Here is a 19,506-nt window from a genome sequence, read left to right as displayed (position 1 = left end):
GTTTAGCTATTGGATGTAGAGTTCACCTGTTCTGCTGTGAATGTAAAACAAAGGAAACTGTAACAGTCACAACTTACCTCTCCTCTGAGTTTCGGGGGGACTGATTGTTGTGGTTGCTGTTTCCAATAAAATTCCTAATTTCTGTGAAGTAAGAATCTTCCTTGTCATCTAGGATGGCCCCTGTGCTTTCCAGTTCTGAGTGAGGTGAAGATGTTGCAGTACCTTAACAGGAGAAATAAAGGACTTCTGTTGTTCCTCATTTACATTTGCTATGCTTAATCTTCTAAATCAAATTGAAACAAAACTGATATGATGTTTTTACAGGTGAGACCCAGTGAGAGCTGTTCATGGTGCTCTGCCAGCTTTCAGCTGTAAAACTGGCATTTAGAAAGGAAGAGTTACTATCCACAGATGAAGGTGGTTCCCAGTCAAAATGTCTATTTTCACTTATCTTCCCCATTACCCTGCAGCTTCAGAACCATCAGTCAATAACCAATGGCTGAACTGAGCAAATGGAGCTTAAGTTTAGTTATGAATTCTGTAGGTTTCCATCAAGTATGAAGCAGGCACTGACATCATCACCCAGGTTTGTTAGCACTGAGACCAGTTGCAGACATCTTTGTGAACCGGGGAACACACAGCTCTGCCTTCAGTACGTGCACCTGGTTATTTCCACTGGAGCAAAAAGTAAACTGAAAAGACTGCAGAGGTTTCATGAAACCCTGCAGATACCTAAACCAGGCCAACGATTCTCAGCACAGAGTGCTGCCTCTGCTGCTGCTGTGAGGTGACAAACTTGCTCTGGGGCATTTACCTCCATCACGGGGATTTTCAGCTCCTGACAGTGGGAATATTTTACAGTGTGCCAAGAAAATCTTTTAGGGTACCCCCAGAGACTCTAAAGCTGGGATGTCTATCGACAGCCAAATCGCTGGGATTCAACCAATTTTCCCAGACTGCTCTCACAATGTTCTGGTTGGCTTAATTAAAGCCAAAAGAAAAGTCATCATCCAGTGGTATTAAGTTATACAAGGGCAGAGTTAATGCTGGGATTTTCAAAGCACTTTAAATGTCTGCAGAGCTTAGGCACTTACATATTTTCCAAAAAGCCCCTCACCAGAGCAGACAGTGCAGAATAACTTGTGCCTATTGACACTCTCAGAGCTCAAAGTCAGCACTGAATGGGAATGTGAAGTCCTTGTATGCATACATGAGCTGCACACAGGGGGCAATGGAAAGGGAAAAGGCATACATACCAGACATGTTGCCATTCTCATGCTTTTTTAGATGTCTGTCAAGATTGGTTTGTTGACCAAAACACCTGTCACACAAGTGACACTTGAATGGCTTCTCTTTATTGTGGATATTACGGACATGTCTCTGCAGGTTGGAAGATATGCTAAAGGACCTGTCACAGTATTTGCATCTAAAAAGGCAGAACAGGTGGGGAGAAAAGCGTTTGTTAGTTGCTTAAAATGTCAGATTTACTCTAAGAGACATGAAGCACCTTCCAAGATTTGCCTAACTACTCAAACTCTTGGTCCCTCTTGTGCCAAAACCCTCCCTCCAAAGTGTTCTGGCTGAATAACTGGAGAGCTGTGCTCTTGGAAAGAAGACATCACTTTTACAATTGGCTTTAATCTTTAATTCACATTAGTCTTTATCTCTTCAATACTGCTCTTAGGAATGAGCATCGTATTTCAGAGTTAATGGCATCAAATTAGCCTGGGTAATTGATTCCCATGTTTTTTAAACTGTTGCATGCAAAGTTGGGAAGTTTGAAAACAGTAGAGCAATAACTCTATTGTTTCATGTGCTGCCAATACAATACAATTAAACACTTTTGGAAAAAAAACATGAAACAGATCTCTTCTAATGCTCAAATAAGGTAAAAAGGGCTATTTCTTTTCCTATTCTAAATTATACTGTGTGATTAAATCTTTTCTTGAGGAATTAGCTTGCTTGATTGCTAATCCCAGAGGAAATTTGGTTATCTTGCAAAAACCAGCAATAAACAATTCCAACCTTTAATACTGTGCCAATGTGAGTAGTTTAGTCTATCACTCTGGTACCAGAGGCATCAATTTTCATACTCGGCAGTGATTTGGAGTCCCTAAAGCCTTTACTGCACTGCTCTTTAAGCCATTACTAAGTCATACTATAACTATTCCAAATTCTCTTGCTGGCAACCAGCCAACAGTCTTCACCACTTTAGTTTCTCAATCTTTCATTTCTCCTGTACTTCTCTACATGTCTCTTACGCTTGTCAATGATGTCAATTTTTCAGTGCTGAAATCACCCATTATGCTACTAATTGTTCCTGGCTTTTATGTCACGGACAGGCATTACATGCATCAAGACATTTCTTCAATAAAATCAGATGTGAATCGCATTTCCCAAAGAGACTGGAGGCAAAAAAACAACACCAAAAAACCAACAACCCCACCATACTGTTTCCTCCCAAACAATGAGCTTAGTCTGCTCTTTACAGGTCATAAAACTGTGATGCAGAAATTTGTGCATTTGTTTTACTGGAACATGAGCTGGCTTCTTTCCAGCTGATTTAAATTAATCTTTCATTTTCAATAAGGCAAAGCTTCCATACACATTTCTGTGTGTAACTGTCCTGGATAAAATATCACATACATATCCTTATCAACAAGAGAGTACACCCACATGGGTTTTGGTTACTCAGACCTCAGAAAGCATCCAGATATAAATGCAGTCATGTTTTTGCAACTGGGATCTTTCAGAAATCAAATGATTGACAAAACACCCAACTTTAGGCTTAAAACAACACCACAGAGTTCTTACCAAAACAAACAAACAAACACAAACAACAATAAAAGCCCACCTGGTTTTTGTAAGGCAAAACATGGCTGTGAACCCTCTTGAAAATCACTTCGCCCTACTCACTTCAAAGTGCCATCCATCCCACATGGCAAAGACAGGACTGCAAATGGTGCCTGGGTGGCTGCTTATGCCAAAAGAATTCCACAGGCTATGACCAAAACCTTCCGCCATCTCTGCAGTGTAAATACAGAACAGCAGCACTGCATGCAGCCACCCTTGCCCAGAGGAGTACAAAAAGTGAGCTGGGGGTTGGCCTCTTCCCTCGTGTCATTAGTGATAGGACCAGAGGGAATGGTTTCAAGCTACGGCAGGGGAGATTCAGGCCGGACATTAGGAAGTATTACTTTTCAGAAAGGGTGGTCAGGCACTGGAATGGATGCCCAGGGAGGTGGTGGAGTCACCGACCCTGGGGGTGTTCAAGGAAAGGCCGGATGTTGTGTTGAGGGACATGGCTTAGTGGGAGCTATTGGGAATAGGTGAACGGTTGGACTGGATGATCTTTTAGGTCTTTTCCAACCTTGGTGATTCAATGATTCTATGATTCTAAAAAGCCCTTTTTTAAACAAAGGCAAATTTTCACGTTTGCCATCCTCAAAAGGTTCTGAGAAACAAAGATACATTCCCACAAAGAATAGAAATTTTATGGTGAGTTAACTGGGGAGAAACGTTCCGCTGGCACGAGGCAGCCCACTTCCAACATCAAGTCAAAAAGTCCACCCCAGCTCTCCTAGCAGTGACCTGCCTGACCACAAGCAACCCTGCTTAGCAAGGACTGCCTATTTTTAGATACAAAATCAAAATGCAATGGTGGGTAGCAATGACATTTCCAAGGTTTGGGCAGCAAAATGTGCCTGCTGGTATCAGTGGGGATTATCTAGATAACTGAAAGGGCTCAGGCTCATGCACAAGGTGCCACAGCTGAGCAGACGGGTGAGTGATGCTGAAGCACCTCTCCAGCATCATGCACACGCCTTGACACGACAGCAACCACGTGGGAACAGCTTTGCTTAGCCATGAGGACATGCCTTTTCCAATGGCAATGTGTCTCACCCCCCGAATTCACTGAGGTCAGTGACAAAGCCACCATTAATATCCACTCTTGCACACATGTCCCCTTGCTTTATTCACATAAAATGCACAACCACCAATGTGTGTAACTGGCTGTGGTACCTGTAGGGCTGCTCTCCAGTGTGCGTCCTCAGGTGACGGGTTAGGTTTGCAGATCTGGGGAAAATCTTGCCACAGTATCTGTGGTGAGAAGAGGTTCCGTAAGGCAATGCAAGCAATGCTGGCTTTGTTCCAGTCTGAGACGGGCTACAGGCACAGCCCTAATGGAATCACAGCTACATGGTACTATTGGCACTGCTTTGGTGTAATGACACCTCAATAAAAGCATCAAATAAATATAAGTGATTGAGACATACACACACGTAGGAATGGAACTGGAATTGCTGGCACCAACCAGCTTTTTTTCTGCATAAGCAAATGGCACGTGGAAACATACTAGTTTCAGAGATTGCACAAAATCTCTAATCTCACTAAGTGCTTATCTGTCACATTCAGATTTGGAATCATGAGGATCTGCTATTAAAGTCTTGGATTTCAACTTCAATGTAAGCAAATTTCAAACCTTTCAGCCAATTCTACGTGTCAGGAAACGTGACATCATCTTGTGCACTGAATAGGATCAGACCTGACAAGACTCAAAGATTTAATCCATCAAGGTATATTTCTATAACAACACGTCTTGAAAGAAGGTTACATGTTTTCAGAAAGATCAGATAAACCAATATGCCAATGTCAAATACCTGCGCATTCTGGAGATGATACAGAGATCTACATTTAAAAAATCTCCAAACTCTGTAATATGGCACAGGAATAATAATGATTTTATATATACAACGTGCATAAATATATGTGATACATGAAATACATACTATATAATGTAAAATATATAATGTGGATATATCCTGATAGATACAGATATTATCTACCTATACACAGATATCGTGAGCCCTTCCTGCTCATTTAAGAAGCACATTACTATTCAGTTTATAATTGTTCCAGTTCTATTAATCACATTCAGCTCATTTTTGTATGGGGACAGAGCACACACAGCTCTCAGGAGAATGAGGCTGGTGGCTGCTTAACATGTTGGCTTTGAACACTGCATCCCTTAGTTTTTAAGACTGCATTTATTTTTTTTTACATGACGTGCAAGCCCTCAAGACAGCTAATTCTGCTCTCCTTGCAAAGCTCCCATTCATGTTGGTTCTATGTACAGTCGTCTTCACTTTATGTCCTAATAAGTCATCTGTTTTATCACTGATTCCTTTGGATGCCAAAGGGAGGAAAACATGAGAAGAACAATTCTGTAGTTTACAATTAAAAAAAATACATCAATCAATAACGAAAGCACACTCGTGAATATGAAAGTGATGAGGCAATCTAGACAAGGAGTTGTTTATGGAGTAGGTTTGTGTTGTTACCTGCAGGTGTAGCGCTCCTTGCCCTTACGCAGGAGGGTCTCGGGCAGAGCACTTGGAGGGGCTCGGAAGTTGAACATGGATGGCATTGACTGGATCATCTCATTGGCCTCTGGCTTCAAGGCACTGAAACTCTCCAGCTTTTCGGCCATGTTTTCTATAGCTGACATCTGCAATGGAAGATGGCACAACAGTCGGCACGGTCAGTACCGCTGTGGGTTTGTGTCTGTGGTCAAAGTGCTAAGCATAAAGGACACAGACTTCCCAGAAGACATACAAAATAGCAAATGTAGAGCTGCAGTCACAAAAACCACTGGGCAGAGTATGCAATGAGGTGGCCATGATGATGGCCCTCTCAGAGGAACCCCCGTAACTGCTGCAATGGGTTGTGTTCCACTGCAAGACCAGCACACAGCAGAACTGCTCTAATGGCTACAAGTAAAGCTGCTTCCATACAAAGTCTAAATCAGCCAGTGATCATTTCATGTTATTTTTAAGCCTCAACAGCTACAGAAACAGAGCTGTGCAGCCGTACTCTGTGGGTGCGTATGAGTGTGCAGCCCATCTACTGAAACCATTGGCCTTTTTAGACCAAATCAATAGAAAAAATAGAGAATTCGGTAAGAGATGAATTCCTACTTTTTTTTTTTTAATTATGGACTTTCAGAGGACAAGTATCTCAAAGGACACAAAACACTCCAGCTAAACTAGCAGATGCAACAAGCCAAGAAGCTCCATCATTGTCCCAGCCACATCCAAGCATTCAGTCAAATCTTGCAGATCAGAGTCAAACGTCATGACATAAATCCATCAGAAATGAAGCTCTGGTGGGTTTGGTGCTATTTATTCATTCACATTACCCACTAGATGCCTGTCAGGTTTTCTTACAACCTCTTAATATTTCTACTCTACCTTCAGTTGCTTGTAAACCCTATGCACTTTGGGATGCTGCCTCTTCCTGTAGCTGTATGAAAGGGCTTTTATTTTCAGGGAGGGGGTATTAAATAATTTCTGAAGATTGCTTCCCTTCAAAGTGTCTGGAAATGACCACAAGAAATGGCTCCAAAACTTCCAACATTGCCACGTAAAGAGCTGAAGATTGCTGCTGAGCCTCCTGACAGGTAAAATAGCTGCCTGCCTCCTACTGTCACCATAAACAAATGGAAAAAAATAAACAAACAATAGAAATGCGAGAACTGCACTTGAAGAAGGTGGGCACACTGGAGATCCCATGCCACGAGCATGCAAATTGCTTCGTCATAAACCACAGCATTAATCAAGTGCTATCTATCAGAACACCTCTGCAGCACATTCTTCAGAATCCACGAGGACTACTCTGATTCCTTTTGCTGTTATTTTAATGGGAAGAACTGCACGTTTGTCTCCAGACAGGGCTCTGCAGGTGCTGGCTAGCTCTGGCTTTGGTCTTTTTTTTTTTTCCCTTTAGCCCACAGCCTGCCCTCTCATTTCATGCTCAGGCTCCTAATGCTGAGTACAAATTGCAATGTACAGAGTACCACTGCCAATTTGCCAAATGTCTTTCATCAAACACACTGCAAAAAAAAAAAAAAAAAAGAAAGAAAATCTCAGAGGGAAGTCAAGATACATTTACTTGTCAGGCAACAAATGGGAAAGCATTGCGAGGCAGTAGGGGCTGTAAGCTCTGGGGTTTGATTCATAATCACTCAGCTGCTAAAACATTCTCCACAGATGCAAGTGGACAGCACATTTGTCAATATGAAGGATTTTGACATGTACTGATCACAGGCATGAGATATGTAATGATGATGCTGCTGGGAGAGGAGGTAATTCTATCTCGGCAGAGAGATGTCATTATCAACCCATATGACTCAACATTACCATACATTTATTTTTATAGGACTTCATATTTTTCTGCAGTAAGAACTGATTCTTAAACCTTTTATAATAGTTCTTCTGCTGCCTGTAACTCCTTCTAATTGTTCCCTGCAAGGAATCATTTATCAGTTTTGCAATTGTGGAAAATTAATGGTTTGAATGAAAAATGACCTTTGGCCTTCAGGCTGATTAGCAGTGACAAGACAGTGTATCGGTTATGATAGCACATATTTATAGTGAAGAATAATAAGGGCATTGAGAAGTATAATAAATGTTTTATTTATGTATATTTAATATTCAAGTCAGTTTCATTATCTAGTGGTTTTAAATCATTTTTGGATCATCATTTCTCACGTACGTGGTTCCCTTCAGTAATATATTAAAGCAACTATTTTCCCCTTTCCATTTAAAATGGCTTAGTCATGCTTATTTCTTTTTATTATCTTTGGGATTTTGCAGAGGAGAAATGGAGAATGAATCTTCTCTCATGTACAGTGCTGTAGGTCAGTACCAACCCTTCTCTGCCACCAGGACTACATCAGTCCTGAAACAGATATGAAATCAGGATCTAATCTTAAATCCCTCATTCAGAGGAAATACAAGCACTTCCAATTATTATAAAGCATTACGAGATTTCCTAAAATATGTTTCTCACCACAGGAATGACTATTGTGTTTTTTAAAGACTGATCCCTGTAGTTACCTGGTATGATTTATGTGTTTCAAGAAATACAACAAAGGGAAATGCTCAGCCCAAAGTCTTTCCTGATATGAATCAGTGTCACTCCGCTGCTGTCAGTACGATTGCAGCAGTGTCTATCCGATGGAGATGGGGCTCACAATATTGGAGCATTTTCTTAAGAATAACAGGGGCAGTAAATTCTTTTTCCAAAAATGCACTTGCAGAGGTTGCAACATCACACAACCCAGCTCTGATTAAAGCAGGGTGAAGATGAGAGATGAGTTTGCTCCCTGTTAGCCTTCCTGCCCAGACTGCGCACCACCGTGAAGGTCACCAGCTCCATGCAGAAGCTGATGCTCCTCCGCAGAAAACTTGGCTAAAAAACCCAAGGCTAAAAGCTGACATCAGCAGTAGGAAAAGGAAATCCTACACAAAAGTTTGGAAGGCATCAATGATGCAGATATAGGGAAGTGAGCTGCAAACCACTGAAGGGTTTGCAACCTTCAGGATGCTCTTCTCTGTCACATCCCAGCTGCTTCTCAGCTCTTGCCCTCTGCTCCTCTCTCCCTAGCATATTTGGGATGCCCCCAGTGCTGCACAGCACCTGGTACAGAAACTGCCATGGGGATGATACACACACGTGCAGCACGGGTTTGTTACAGCCCATACAAAACCTGTCATCCCTGCCCAACAACAGGGTCTCACCTACTTAAATTTCAGTTAACATCCACCACTCATCAATCCATTTGCAAAATCTGAACAGAGTGATGTGAAATCCAGCATTTGTGGTGCTTAGGACAGAAGTAGTAAGACCAAGCAGGAACTACGAACACTCTGACATACGCTTCTGGGGAACCAGTGCCACGGTTTTCAGCAGTGGCCCCAGGGATACACAAATGGTCCTCCAAGGACCAGACCTTCTGCCCACTGTCTGTCACGTGCCAGAAATGAGATGTGTAAGAGCTTTAATTAGTGGTTGCATCTCGATTACTGCACTGAGAGGTGATGGCTTTAGCTCCCATTCATCTCTCTAAACCCACTTTGAATCCATTTGCATTTTTGTCAAGGAGTCCACCAGCACAATTAGGTGCATATGAAATACACTGGCTTTTGTTCCTTTGAACAAAATCCTTTTGCCTGATAATTCAACTGGGTGTCCCTCATTTTTTCTGTATTGTAAAAACTAATGAATAACCATTTCTCACTCAGGTCCTGCTCACCAATCACCATGTTACAGAGTTGTGCCACAGCTCTCTCAGGCATTTTTTTTCCAAGCCCAAAAATCAAGATCTACGTAAGGCTCTTTTTGTGGGGAAGCTGTTCCCTACCTCTGATCATCACTGTTGCACTTTTCTGCGTCTTTTCTAATTCTACTCTGCCTTTTTTGAGAGGGGTTTCAGCTGTATTCAAGACCTGAAAACAATATAACATAATGACATTTTCAGTTCATTTCTGTTAAGCGCTCAGATAATATTTTCATAAAACCATTGACTTCAAGATGCTTTTCCTGAATGACCCGAGCTAAGAGTTATACCTTCCCCTCTGTGTAACTAGGTACTTACTAACATGGAGTTTCTCTGCTATTTTAATCCCTGGTGACTCAGCTTTTGGTGGAACTCCTGCAGTTAGCTTTGCGTTTAGCTGTTCTCAATAAACTGTTGGCTCTCTGCTCTTAGCCTGTTTGCTCCTTTTCCCGTGCTGTTTACAAACAGATTTAATCCTTCACATCCCATTGACACCTCTGGGTGAAGCTGGTGATACAATCCAACTGCTGCAAAAACTGCTGATGTATTCTTACCTTTGTTTTCCTGTTGGTGGTGTGTTTGGTTTTTGTTTGTTTGTTTAGATAATTATTAATCCAGAAGACTTTCCCTGTTCTGCAGAGCTTCTTTAGGAGCAATCAGGGAGAACCCTTCCTTCAGCTGAAACACAACCCAAGCAGCCTTTACTCCTCCAAAACCCCGAGCTCCTGGTGCAAACTGCTACAGCATCAAGTCTCAGCAGGGTGCTTTGCCCCAGGGATGGTGCTTGAACACCACCAGACATGGAAACTTTTGGGGATCTGAGCCCCAGCAGGCACCCAGGGCTGCAACCATCCCGTACTGGGCACAGGGAGGAAGGCATGACCCCAAGGAGGGGATCAGTTAATTGCCACATCCATGGAGAAAGCCCTCTGAGGAGGCAGGAGAGCAAGGAGGTCCCGTTACATATTTTACACTGCAGTTACGGCCTTACGGACAAGTCATGTCTGCTCCTAATCTGAGATTGGTGACTGACAGCGTTTTATAGGGAGCAGTAACTTTTGATTTACATATAGGAGTTGTTGATTCAATCTACGTCCAGATGTCTGGAAAAGGAAGCAGCTTCCCCCCACCTCCCTCCTGCTCCCTGAGAGCCCATTAACCTCCTACTGACGCAAACTAATATGTAGTCACAATTCCCCAGCTCGGACTCAGAAATGCAGACATTACCATAATCGGCTAAAACAAGTATTTATAAACATTTCAACGGGCAAGATACCATCAGCAGGGGTCCTGAATATTTGTCTTAAAATTTATTAACCAACCACAGAGAAAGTGGCATAAATAAAGCAAGGTTTGTTGTTGCTGCTTTTTAAGAATAACCTGATGATATGAAATAATCTAGCAGACAATGTCATCAATTACATGACCTAATGTTTTACTAACGAGACTCCTTCGATGCTATTATCATAAAAACAACTGACTTTATGGTCACAACTCATGGGAAAAAAATGGTTCAAACGTTTGCTTTCTATTTTTACTACTGTTATTTAGAGAAATCCTGAAGACCCAACTACCGAAGTTCAGAATTTCTTCCTCCCCGGTTCAAGTCATGCTGCTTTCTCTAAAAATTACAACTTGTGAATTGCTTGTAATGTATCTGGCCATCCAGCCACTTGGCTGAGCTGTACCATGCCCAAAGGCCTTGCACACACGGCTGAACTCACACATGCTGTAAAAAACTTCAGCTGACCTCCAGCTCAGACCCACAAAATCTCTACTTGGGTTAATGCTGTTGGTGAGCGTTTATCTAAATCTAACAGAATGGATCATGTCTTAAAACACACCCCGTAAAATAAAAGCTTCGTTAATGTATTCATTAAAGTACTTATCATTTATTTTTAAATTAATTTAATTACTTAATGATTATGCTCCACAAGGGGATTGCAAATGAAATTTGAATCTCATTAGACAATCTCTTTATAGCAACTTTCTCTTGATGGGACCAGTAGGGAATGAAAAAGTTCACAGACTCAATAAATTATGGTCCGCTCAAGAGAGGATGCTCCCCATTGAGTCAGACTACAGCATTCCTGCCAAACAATGAGAAACAATGTGAAATAATCTTGAAATATGCGGCACAGGCAACTGTGAATTGAGACAGAAAGGCACATGTGACATTCAGATTTCTCAAGATGAAGATTCACCCATGAATCAGCATCCCGTGCAAGGCATTTTATGCCTTACATACCTATTGCTGCTGCAGCTGCTCAAGCACTAGCATGGCCTGGAGATTCACGCTCACACAACAACAACAGAACAAAGGAAATCCAAAGACCAAGCCAATGCCAAAGAAAGTAGACAGAAGAAACAGGCTGCGCTGGGGTTTTCAGCTCCCCAAATATCCCCAAACAGAGCATCTCTGAGATGCGGGGCGCACAGACCAAATCACGTCCCTCCATGGGCTCTGGATATGGCCGCTCTGAACTGCTGCAAAGAAGATGCTTGGGAACTCCTCCAAGCCTGGCACCTGATCCTACGTCCTAGGGGCTTGTCATCTGCTTGCATACGACTAATGATGGAAATCCCTGCAGCTTTCCCTTTGGTTCTTCTACTGGTTTTCACTAAGGCCAGCATCGCTGCACAGGGGTTTTGGGTACAGACATTCCCACAGCTCCAGTCACCTCTCTGTGACAGAGCTCATTCAGGATCTGTCCTCAGGATCTTAGACACCAGCATTTCAAGGAGACAAAACGGGCATCCAAAGCCACACGTGCACAAAGCAAAGCCCCATGGCTGCTGTGGAGGAGAGCAGCGTGCAGACATCCCTGGGGCCTCATGCATGCAGGCAGGAGCACACTGCCATCTCTGTCCGGGAAATCCTGGCTTCACCTCGTGCAACCAGCCCACATCCCACTGCAAGCCGTGAGCAAGCATGAGTCAGCCCCAAGTCTTCCCTCTGAGACCCACAGCCTTGAGGGTGGAAAAAATCTGGGGCAAGTATTGATGGGTTCAGCAATAAGAGGAGCAAATCTCGGTGCTATTCCACTTGCATCTGTAAAAGCAGTTGCTGTGGCTCTTTTTTTGTTTTCTTTTTTTTTAAAGAGCAACTTAGATGTATTAAAAATAAGTTTTATAAAAATAGATGAGCCTGCTTGAATGCATCCCAGATACTAAAAGCAGAATTTCTGTTCACACGAGGGGGGACTGTGTGTAACTATACACACAGGACAAGTTTGATCCCAGCACTGCAAATAAGTGGGTGTTTTATTTGGGCTTTAAATATAGCAATTAAACTCCAAACTTCAAAGCTATTAAAGTGACTGACTCCCTCTGAAGTCAATACGAGATACAAGTGCGAAGTCCTCCGAGGCTCTGTGTTTTAATGTTCTAGAACATAGATTAAATATTTCTAATTCTTGCAAGCTAACAATATTTCAGCCTGAAAATTGTCACTACAATCTCTGAAGGAAAACAGCTTGGAACATTTTCAGTTCGGTACAAACAAAGAGCGCATTCTGAAACCCTCACTTAGGTAAAGCTCCCATTGCCATCACCAAATAAAAGCTGCAGGATTAGATCAGTGAAAATAAAGCCAATTGGACATCACACGGCATTTACCCGCTACAGCGCTCTGTGGGAAAGCGTGGCGTGCTCTGTAATTGTGTGGGAAGTTATCCTTCATATTATATTTTTCTTATGCAATTTATTTCACAGCGATTAAATCAAAAATATAAGCATGAACTTACCCAAATTCTTTGATCAGGCAATTGGAACTGGGAGCAAAATTGAAACAAAAACAACACATTATTCCTGCGCTGGAATCCTCATTGCAATCAAACTACTAATTAAGATCGCATTTAAAGATACTAATTAAGACATTATCCTGAATGATCTGTTACACTGGGGCATTCTCTCCCTAAAAAGGCAATCCTTGTTACAGTAAATTATTGTGAACACACAATTATCTGCCTCAATCTCTTGCAGCTTTGGGGTCACAGACACTGGGAGGGTTCTGCCCAGGCAAAAGCAGGGTAAGGACAGCGCAGTTTATGACCTTCATCTCTACTCCAAAGCCTATTTTAATGATTAGTCTGTTACTGCTCCTATTATCCAGTTTAAAGAACGAAGTCAAACTTTTGGTTAGACTCAGTTCAATCAAACTGTTTCAGAAACAACCTACAGAAATACACGTTTGTAGGACAGGAATGATAAAAAATATTTTGTTCCTATCTTAAAGAGACAGAACCTGCCAGCAGAAAATGAAAAGTTACGGGGCAGTCCACACCTGTACTTTACAGGGGTGAATGGGGCTGTTAAACAAAAGCAGCTTTTCTGCAAGGCATTCCCCAGCCCTCTATAAACACCGAGCCAAGCTCTGCTTTTGCAAACAAGAGGCTCTTTTTTATTAAAGTCAGCAAGAAAGCAGATCTGGACATTTGCTTTTTTGATATGACACGTGATGGTGATTTATTTTTCTTTTACAATGAATTAAGAGCGCACATTACGCTCAGGACTTTTCCATCCACCTATCTCCCATGAGGTTACCCAACAGACAGGTAACTGGTAACACAAAAGCCAGTACTTTACCATGGAATTATATTCTATTGCAAATGAGAAATGTGGAGGGATGGGCCAAGAGGTGCAATGCAGCCATCTGCGCTCACAACAGGAGAACCCTGGGGTGGCATTCAGCAGTGGGAGCCATCCCTGCTGGCCTCATGGCACAGAACTGGCCCCTGACACCTGACATGCTGTTTGCACTGGCACTGTCCTCATGCATCAGCACAGTGGGGCAGGTCCTGCTCACTGATAGTAGAGCACCCACTGCTGTTTCCATTTCACCACGTTAACCTCTCCCAGCATCCTCTACTGACCTTCCTCCAGGTCTCCTTGGCTTGATAAGGCAGTATCCAACTCCTTCTCACCCCCAAATACCCTCCTAGCAAGGCAATTTGGCACAAGCAGCCTCCTTCCACACCACCAACCACTGGCATCATCACACCATCATGTGCTAAAACTCACAAAGTCCTTCAAACCCAATTTAATTAAACAACACAGATGCACACCTGAAGATCCATCAAGGGACTTGTCAAAATTGTATCATTTCTTCCACTTTAAGTATCTTCATTTAAATAATTCACCATTCATTTACAACCATTTATCTGCTCTAACAGGATCACTCACTTGATGGAGAGGAATCAGCTCAGTTTTACACCAGGGGACACAAGGAGGATTCAGGCCTCATTTGGGCACTGGTGCATTAGTCCTGTTTGCTACAAAATGGGAATTTTCACTGATTGCTTTGCAACTCTGACAAAAAAACATAACTCAGCAGGAGGTGCTGAGCTGCTATTAAGTCCTGTACATAAATTCTCCACAATTTTAATACTTAATAGACCTTTCACTTCCCCCAGGCACTGGAACTGAAAAGGGCTGTTTTGCTGCACTTTCCTCTCATGGAAGAGCGTTATGACTGCATACCTGCAACTATACATGCCATCAGCTCATCAGCTGTCCTTCCCAGGACTCCTTAAGTCCCATATTTCAGAATATATTCCATAGAACTTAACATCACAACTATTATTGTCATTGAAGGAAAAAAAAAAAAAGACTTACAAATTATTGTTATTCAGCAAATAAAAAGTATGATTAAGGCCTACGAATGAGACAGCAGCTCTAGTATAGTATGGCTTTGGGCATGAAAGAGAAGGGATCCTACAAGATCACTGCAAGTGACTACTGCCTAGAAGAGATGGAGTGTTTGCATTAGGAGGCCCGAATGTATTGGGTAGAAGGTGTTGTTTCCTTTCTTAGATTCCTTCAATACTGACAAAAGCAACGGATCTTACAAGAGCAGGCAAATAGCTGGAAGGCTCAGCTTTGCTTGCCCAGCCTTGAACCTACATCATCTCCCTGCAGGTAATATGGACTCCACCACAACGGCCCTGAAGAAGACAGGGCAGCTGCAAGTCTTGGTGGTTATGTTCTGGTTTTGGAAGAACGCAGTTCTCAAACATGCATGTAGTTTGAATCTGGCTTCCTCTCTAATCAAAACATGTTGTTTCATCTGCAAAACATCAAGAAGCTCAGAACAATGCTTACGCTTTTCCACCACAATGGTGAAGCAAAAACTTTGTGCTTTAGGAAATCCAAAAATGACTAAGGCTGCATTCATTTATCTGCACCTGCTTTGAAGCATCAACAGGCTTGTTTACAACATCGAAATTCCCAAAATACTTACTTGTGGATGAAACAAGAATCCCGGGGAAGGTCTCAAGTATTTCTCTTTTAAAGCTTCGAGTGGGTCAGTTAGCTTTCTTTTCTCTACTCTGTAAATGTTAAAATTAGATTTTCTTATGATGAATCAGTCTCAGACATTAATAATTACACAGCTACTCATGTTTAAAACGTCCAGTTACATACCAGGCAATTTGTTTCTCAGAGGTAATGGCCAAAAAGGACAGTACGTCAGCTCTCAGTTCCTGCACACAGCCCACTGCTATGGTGGGGGCTGTGAAGTGCTATTAAAGGCAATGGTGCCATTTACAGAGGAAGTAATTCCACTTCAAAATGCCAGTAATTATGACAGTAAGAACCAATGACTAATTACTATGGACTTTCATGAAGAAATAAGGCAACCAAGCGTGTTCTTCTGTTGGGAGAGTAGAACTGAAGGCAGCAGGAGCTCCGAGCTGAGGTGCTGCCCATGCAAGACCTTGCTGTGACCAGTGATCTGCTGTCCTAATGCAGATGTAACTCACAGCAAAGGAAGGCTCTCTAACAACCTCATGCTTTGTTGCCAAAATTTCTATGGCTCTTGTTAGTTCGTAGCACAGGACCACGAAACACGACTCATTTTCACTGCTTCAGGTATTTAAAGACACAAAGAGAAACTATGGTCCAATACAGATATCAAACAGGCATAAGCAAGATCACCTCAATAAACAGCACCACGTTACATTTCTTCAAAATGAATGCCTGTTGTGTTCTGTAAGAGCATTCTGCAAAAGCTCTGCCTACAGCACTTCTTTTTTAGATAAAGCAATAATAAATTAAAATCATTTTCGCGGCCCTAACTTTTTTTTAACAGTAGGCTGTAAAATCAGTCAATTAGGTAATAAACATTTTATTTTTTTGGCTAATATTTCCTTGGACTAATTTAGATGCATGACTTCAGCTGATTGCAGATATGCAAGCAGAAAGGCAAAGGGCAACCAGGGGCTGATGCACATGGGATGTAGGTGAAATCCAGCTCCCAGTGGCTTCGGTGTCAGCACTACTGGAAGACACCGAGGGGTCAGGATTTTACAACTCATTTTTAAAACCTCACTTGACAAACAGCGTCTGCTTCTGTGCCCGTCGAAGCCAACACAAAGGCTCCCATTGATTTAATAAGGTAGATCAGATTAACCAACCCACTGGTTAGGCTTTGTACACACAAGGCCATTGTGCCTCCAATTATACTAATGCAATGCCTAGATAAATCCACCCGTTACTCAAATCAGTGTTATAAAGGGCAGAAATCATTCTCAATTTCCACAGTTTTGTACATCCTGGGACAAATCTGCTTATTTGAGATACTGCTATTTAATTTAGGAAGAACAAAGAGGTGGTGTGCAATGGCAACTTTCGAGACACCCTCTAATCCCCGGGGAAGGAAGATGCAGAGAGCAGTAAAGCCACTTGGCAAGAAGCAATTTGTGGCCAACTGGTATTGCCAAATAAACAGTAAATGCAAATCAATGATGCCAATTCATTTTTGGCTAAGAGGCTACACTACTGCACACCACGCCGCACAGGTTTAACTGGTAACCCACTGAAAGCAAGGCAGTAATGAAGACTTGCTAATTACGGCGTTACTGGAGCTGGGCGGTGCAGGTCAGCCTGGCAGACCTCACTGCTGTGCCAAAGGGTGCCAGGACGCAGCACACAGTCAGTTACCTGTAAATGGGATCCATAAAGAAGGGAGTCGGTCGGGCGTGCTGCAAAGAGGCCTCCGACGTTTTCCTCTGCTCGAGGTCACCTCCTTTCTTCTCACCAAAGACGTGGTTTTTCCGGGGCTCAGCCTGTTTTGTGCTGCTGGCTCGACTTCTACTGCCCATGCTCAGATCTAGAGGCTGGTCCTGGCTTGCTGCAGGAGGAGCTGCTGGCTTTGAGGGTATGGGAGTAACTGGCTTCTCCTCCTTACGCTTAGTGGTGAGGTCAAAGGGAGACTCAGAGCTTCCCTTTGGGATCTTCTTGAGTTCACTGGGTGATTGGGGCTCCACTTTCAAGGGTAACGGTCTCAAGTCTCTATCAGGAAATGGATACATTGATTGAGAGAATGCTGGAAAAAATGGGAGGGGAAACATGGAAGGGTAAGGTAAGGCTCCAACTTTTTTGTCTTGCAGCCCCACAAGTCCTGTTGAACCAAAGTATTTTTCAGCAATAGAAGCAATAGCCTTTATAGAATCATTCACCGCTCCTGACACCGCAGTCTGCTCCTCTAAAGATGGTGAGAAAATGGAATGATTGCTGTGTTCTTTCTTATTATTTATTGAAGCCAAACTCTGCAGAGAGCTTACTTTGTCTTTGAACATTTTACCATTTTCTTTAAATTTCTCTTTCTCACTTTCAATGTCACTTTCCAGATCAGAGCCAGAGGTGGTTTCCAGGTCACTGCCACTGGGGGTACTGACATCGTCAAGGTCACTACTCTCTGACTGGTCACTGAGTTTCTCATGCGGCCTCTCTTCAGAGGACCTCTCTGGTTGAAGCTCCACTGGCTTATTTTCCCCTACAGATGGTTGCTTATTTAGTGCCTTCAAAATATCCTGGGTGGCTGGCAGTATCTGAGGGTTGGTCATGAGGGGACTTTGACTTTTGTTTGTCTGATCTGCGCTTGATAGTCCTTTAACAGGAGAGCTAGTAGGTAGCAAAGGTGGCCTGTGGTACAAGCCTGAAGGAAACAGACCGGGGAAGCTAAAAGAAAATCCAGGAGCTGTTGGAAAGGTAAGACCAGCAGGATGCCTATTGGCTCCAAAATAGTCAGCAAGGCCCGGATTTGCATGATTCATATTAACCATGGACGTTTTATCCATAGCTGGGGTTCCAGGAAGTGAAATGCCTTGGCCAAAAAATCCTCCTGCTGCAAAATGGTTCTTGCCCTCACAAAATCTCCTGTGTTTATTTAAGGAAGACGTAGTGCTGAACATTTGTCCACAGTCTTTGCACTTGATTTGGGTTCTGCAATCAGCATGCATGCGCTTATGACGACAAAGGTTTGAAAACTGAGTATAGGATTTATGGCAGACCTCACCTGTATGTAAACAACAACAACAACAAATCTCAGGCTTTATGATAATTGCCCCCACCCTCCAAATTCTGCAAATAAAACCATTTTTTTTTACCCTCCAAGTGTCTCTCAGGAAGCCATAAGAAGTCTGTGTGCACAAAAGATATTGTACTATTCCAAAGCAAGGCATCAAAGGAGACAAATGTCTAAAGATAGCACCAAAGAATCCCTCCAGCAAACCAGAAAAGGTATGCAGTGACTAAAAGATACCATTTTTGTTCCTCGTTTGCTCCTTTCATTGCAGTTTTGCACATCTGATACCATTATTTTGCATTGCATGAGCACCCAAAGCCATGCCAAGAGCTGTGGCTCAGTGCTTTGACACTGTACAGTCACGGTGCTCCTGAGTGAGCACTTATGCCTCCAAATGATATCCATCAGTGTCACTACGCACAAATGAGAAGTTAGTCATAAACATTTGCAAGACCAGGAATGTGACAGACAGATCTGCCTGTCAGAACCTTTGGCCTGCAATACCCAAAGATATGACAGAGGTGAAGGAGAAGACAATCAGATATTTCCAAGTGCATACCATTATCAACAAGCATCATTTTCCATTTACAATTAATGACGTTAAACTCATGAAAGTCTAGGCTATAACTTCTAGAGTAACCATAGTCTGGTACTCTCACATGCCCAAAGCATTTCTATACATGCAATGCACGCGGCGCCTTGGAAGCCATAACTATGAATTCCATGTCTTAACAACTTTACTAGTCTTAATTTTGCATATTTCTCTTTTGCACATGAAAAAATATACTCTATTTCAACAACATTTTCCTTTAAAATTGCAGCTGTATTTATTTGCACGTCCAATACTTGGAACAGCTCAATGGATTTCCTTTCAAACTCCTCTGGGATGAGAGCAACTTCAGCCTCGAAGCACTTGGAGAAAGCCTGAAGGCCTGGAGGGGAGGCCTGAGCTAAACTGCAACACTCACTGTGCCACAGCATAGCTTCCAGACAGCAGCTTTAGTAGCAAGAGGCTGAAAGCATCTCCATCACCAGTACAGGGTAAGGCACACAACTACAGAGAGTGAACCACGTCGCT

General features: G+C 42.6%; 1 protein-coding gene across 6 annotated transcripts in view; it reads right to left on the bottom strand.

The window, feature by feature from the left end:
- Positions 1-19,506, bottom strand: part of MECOM (MDS1 and EVI1 complex locus) — a gene marked incomplete at both ends in the record, with an annotated part of 312,789 nt that overhangs the window by 4,534 nt on the left and 288,749 nt on the right. For 3 of the 6 annotated variants that reach the window (XM_079539967.1, XM_079539963.1, XM_079539964.1), the window contains 7 exons: positions 78-222; positions 1,257-1,426; positions 4,024-4,101; positions 5,343-5,509; positions 12,868-12,894; positions 15,363-15,450; positions 17,063-18,419. In XM_079539967.1, the coding sequence (XP_079396093.1) occupies positions 78-222; positions 1,257-1,426; positions 4,024-4,101; positions 5,343-5,509; positions 12,868-12,894; positions 15,363-15,450; positions 17,063-18,419 (2,032 nt within the window). The remainder of the gene's footprint in view (positions 1-77; positions 223-1,256; positions 1,427-4,023; positions 4,102-5,342; positions 5,510-12,867; positions 12,895-15,362; positions 15,451-17,062; positions 18,420-19,506) is intronic. The other 3 variants (XM_079539965.1, XM_079539966.1, XM_079539968.1) reach the window with 2 other exon arrangements.

This window comes from Tetrao urogallus, assembly GCF_951394365.1.
Source record: "Tetrao urogallus genome assembly, chromosome: 9".
In the NCBI taxonomy this organism is placed as follows: domain Eukaryota; kingdom Metazoa; phylum Chordata; class Aves; order Galliformes; family Phasianidae; genus Tetrao; species Tetrao urogallus.
Note: the sequence above shows the minus strand (reverse complement) of the source record. Positions and strands in the feature narration are given on the sequence as shown.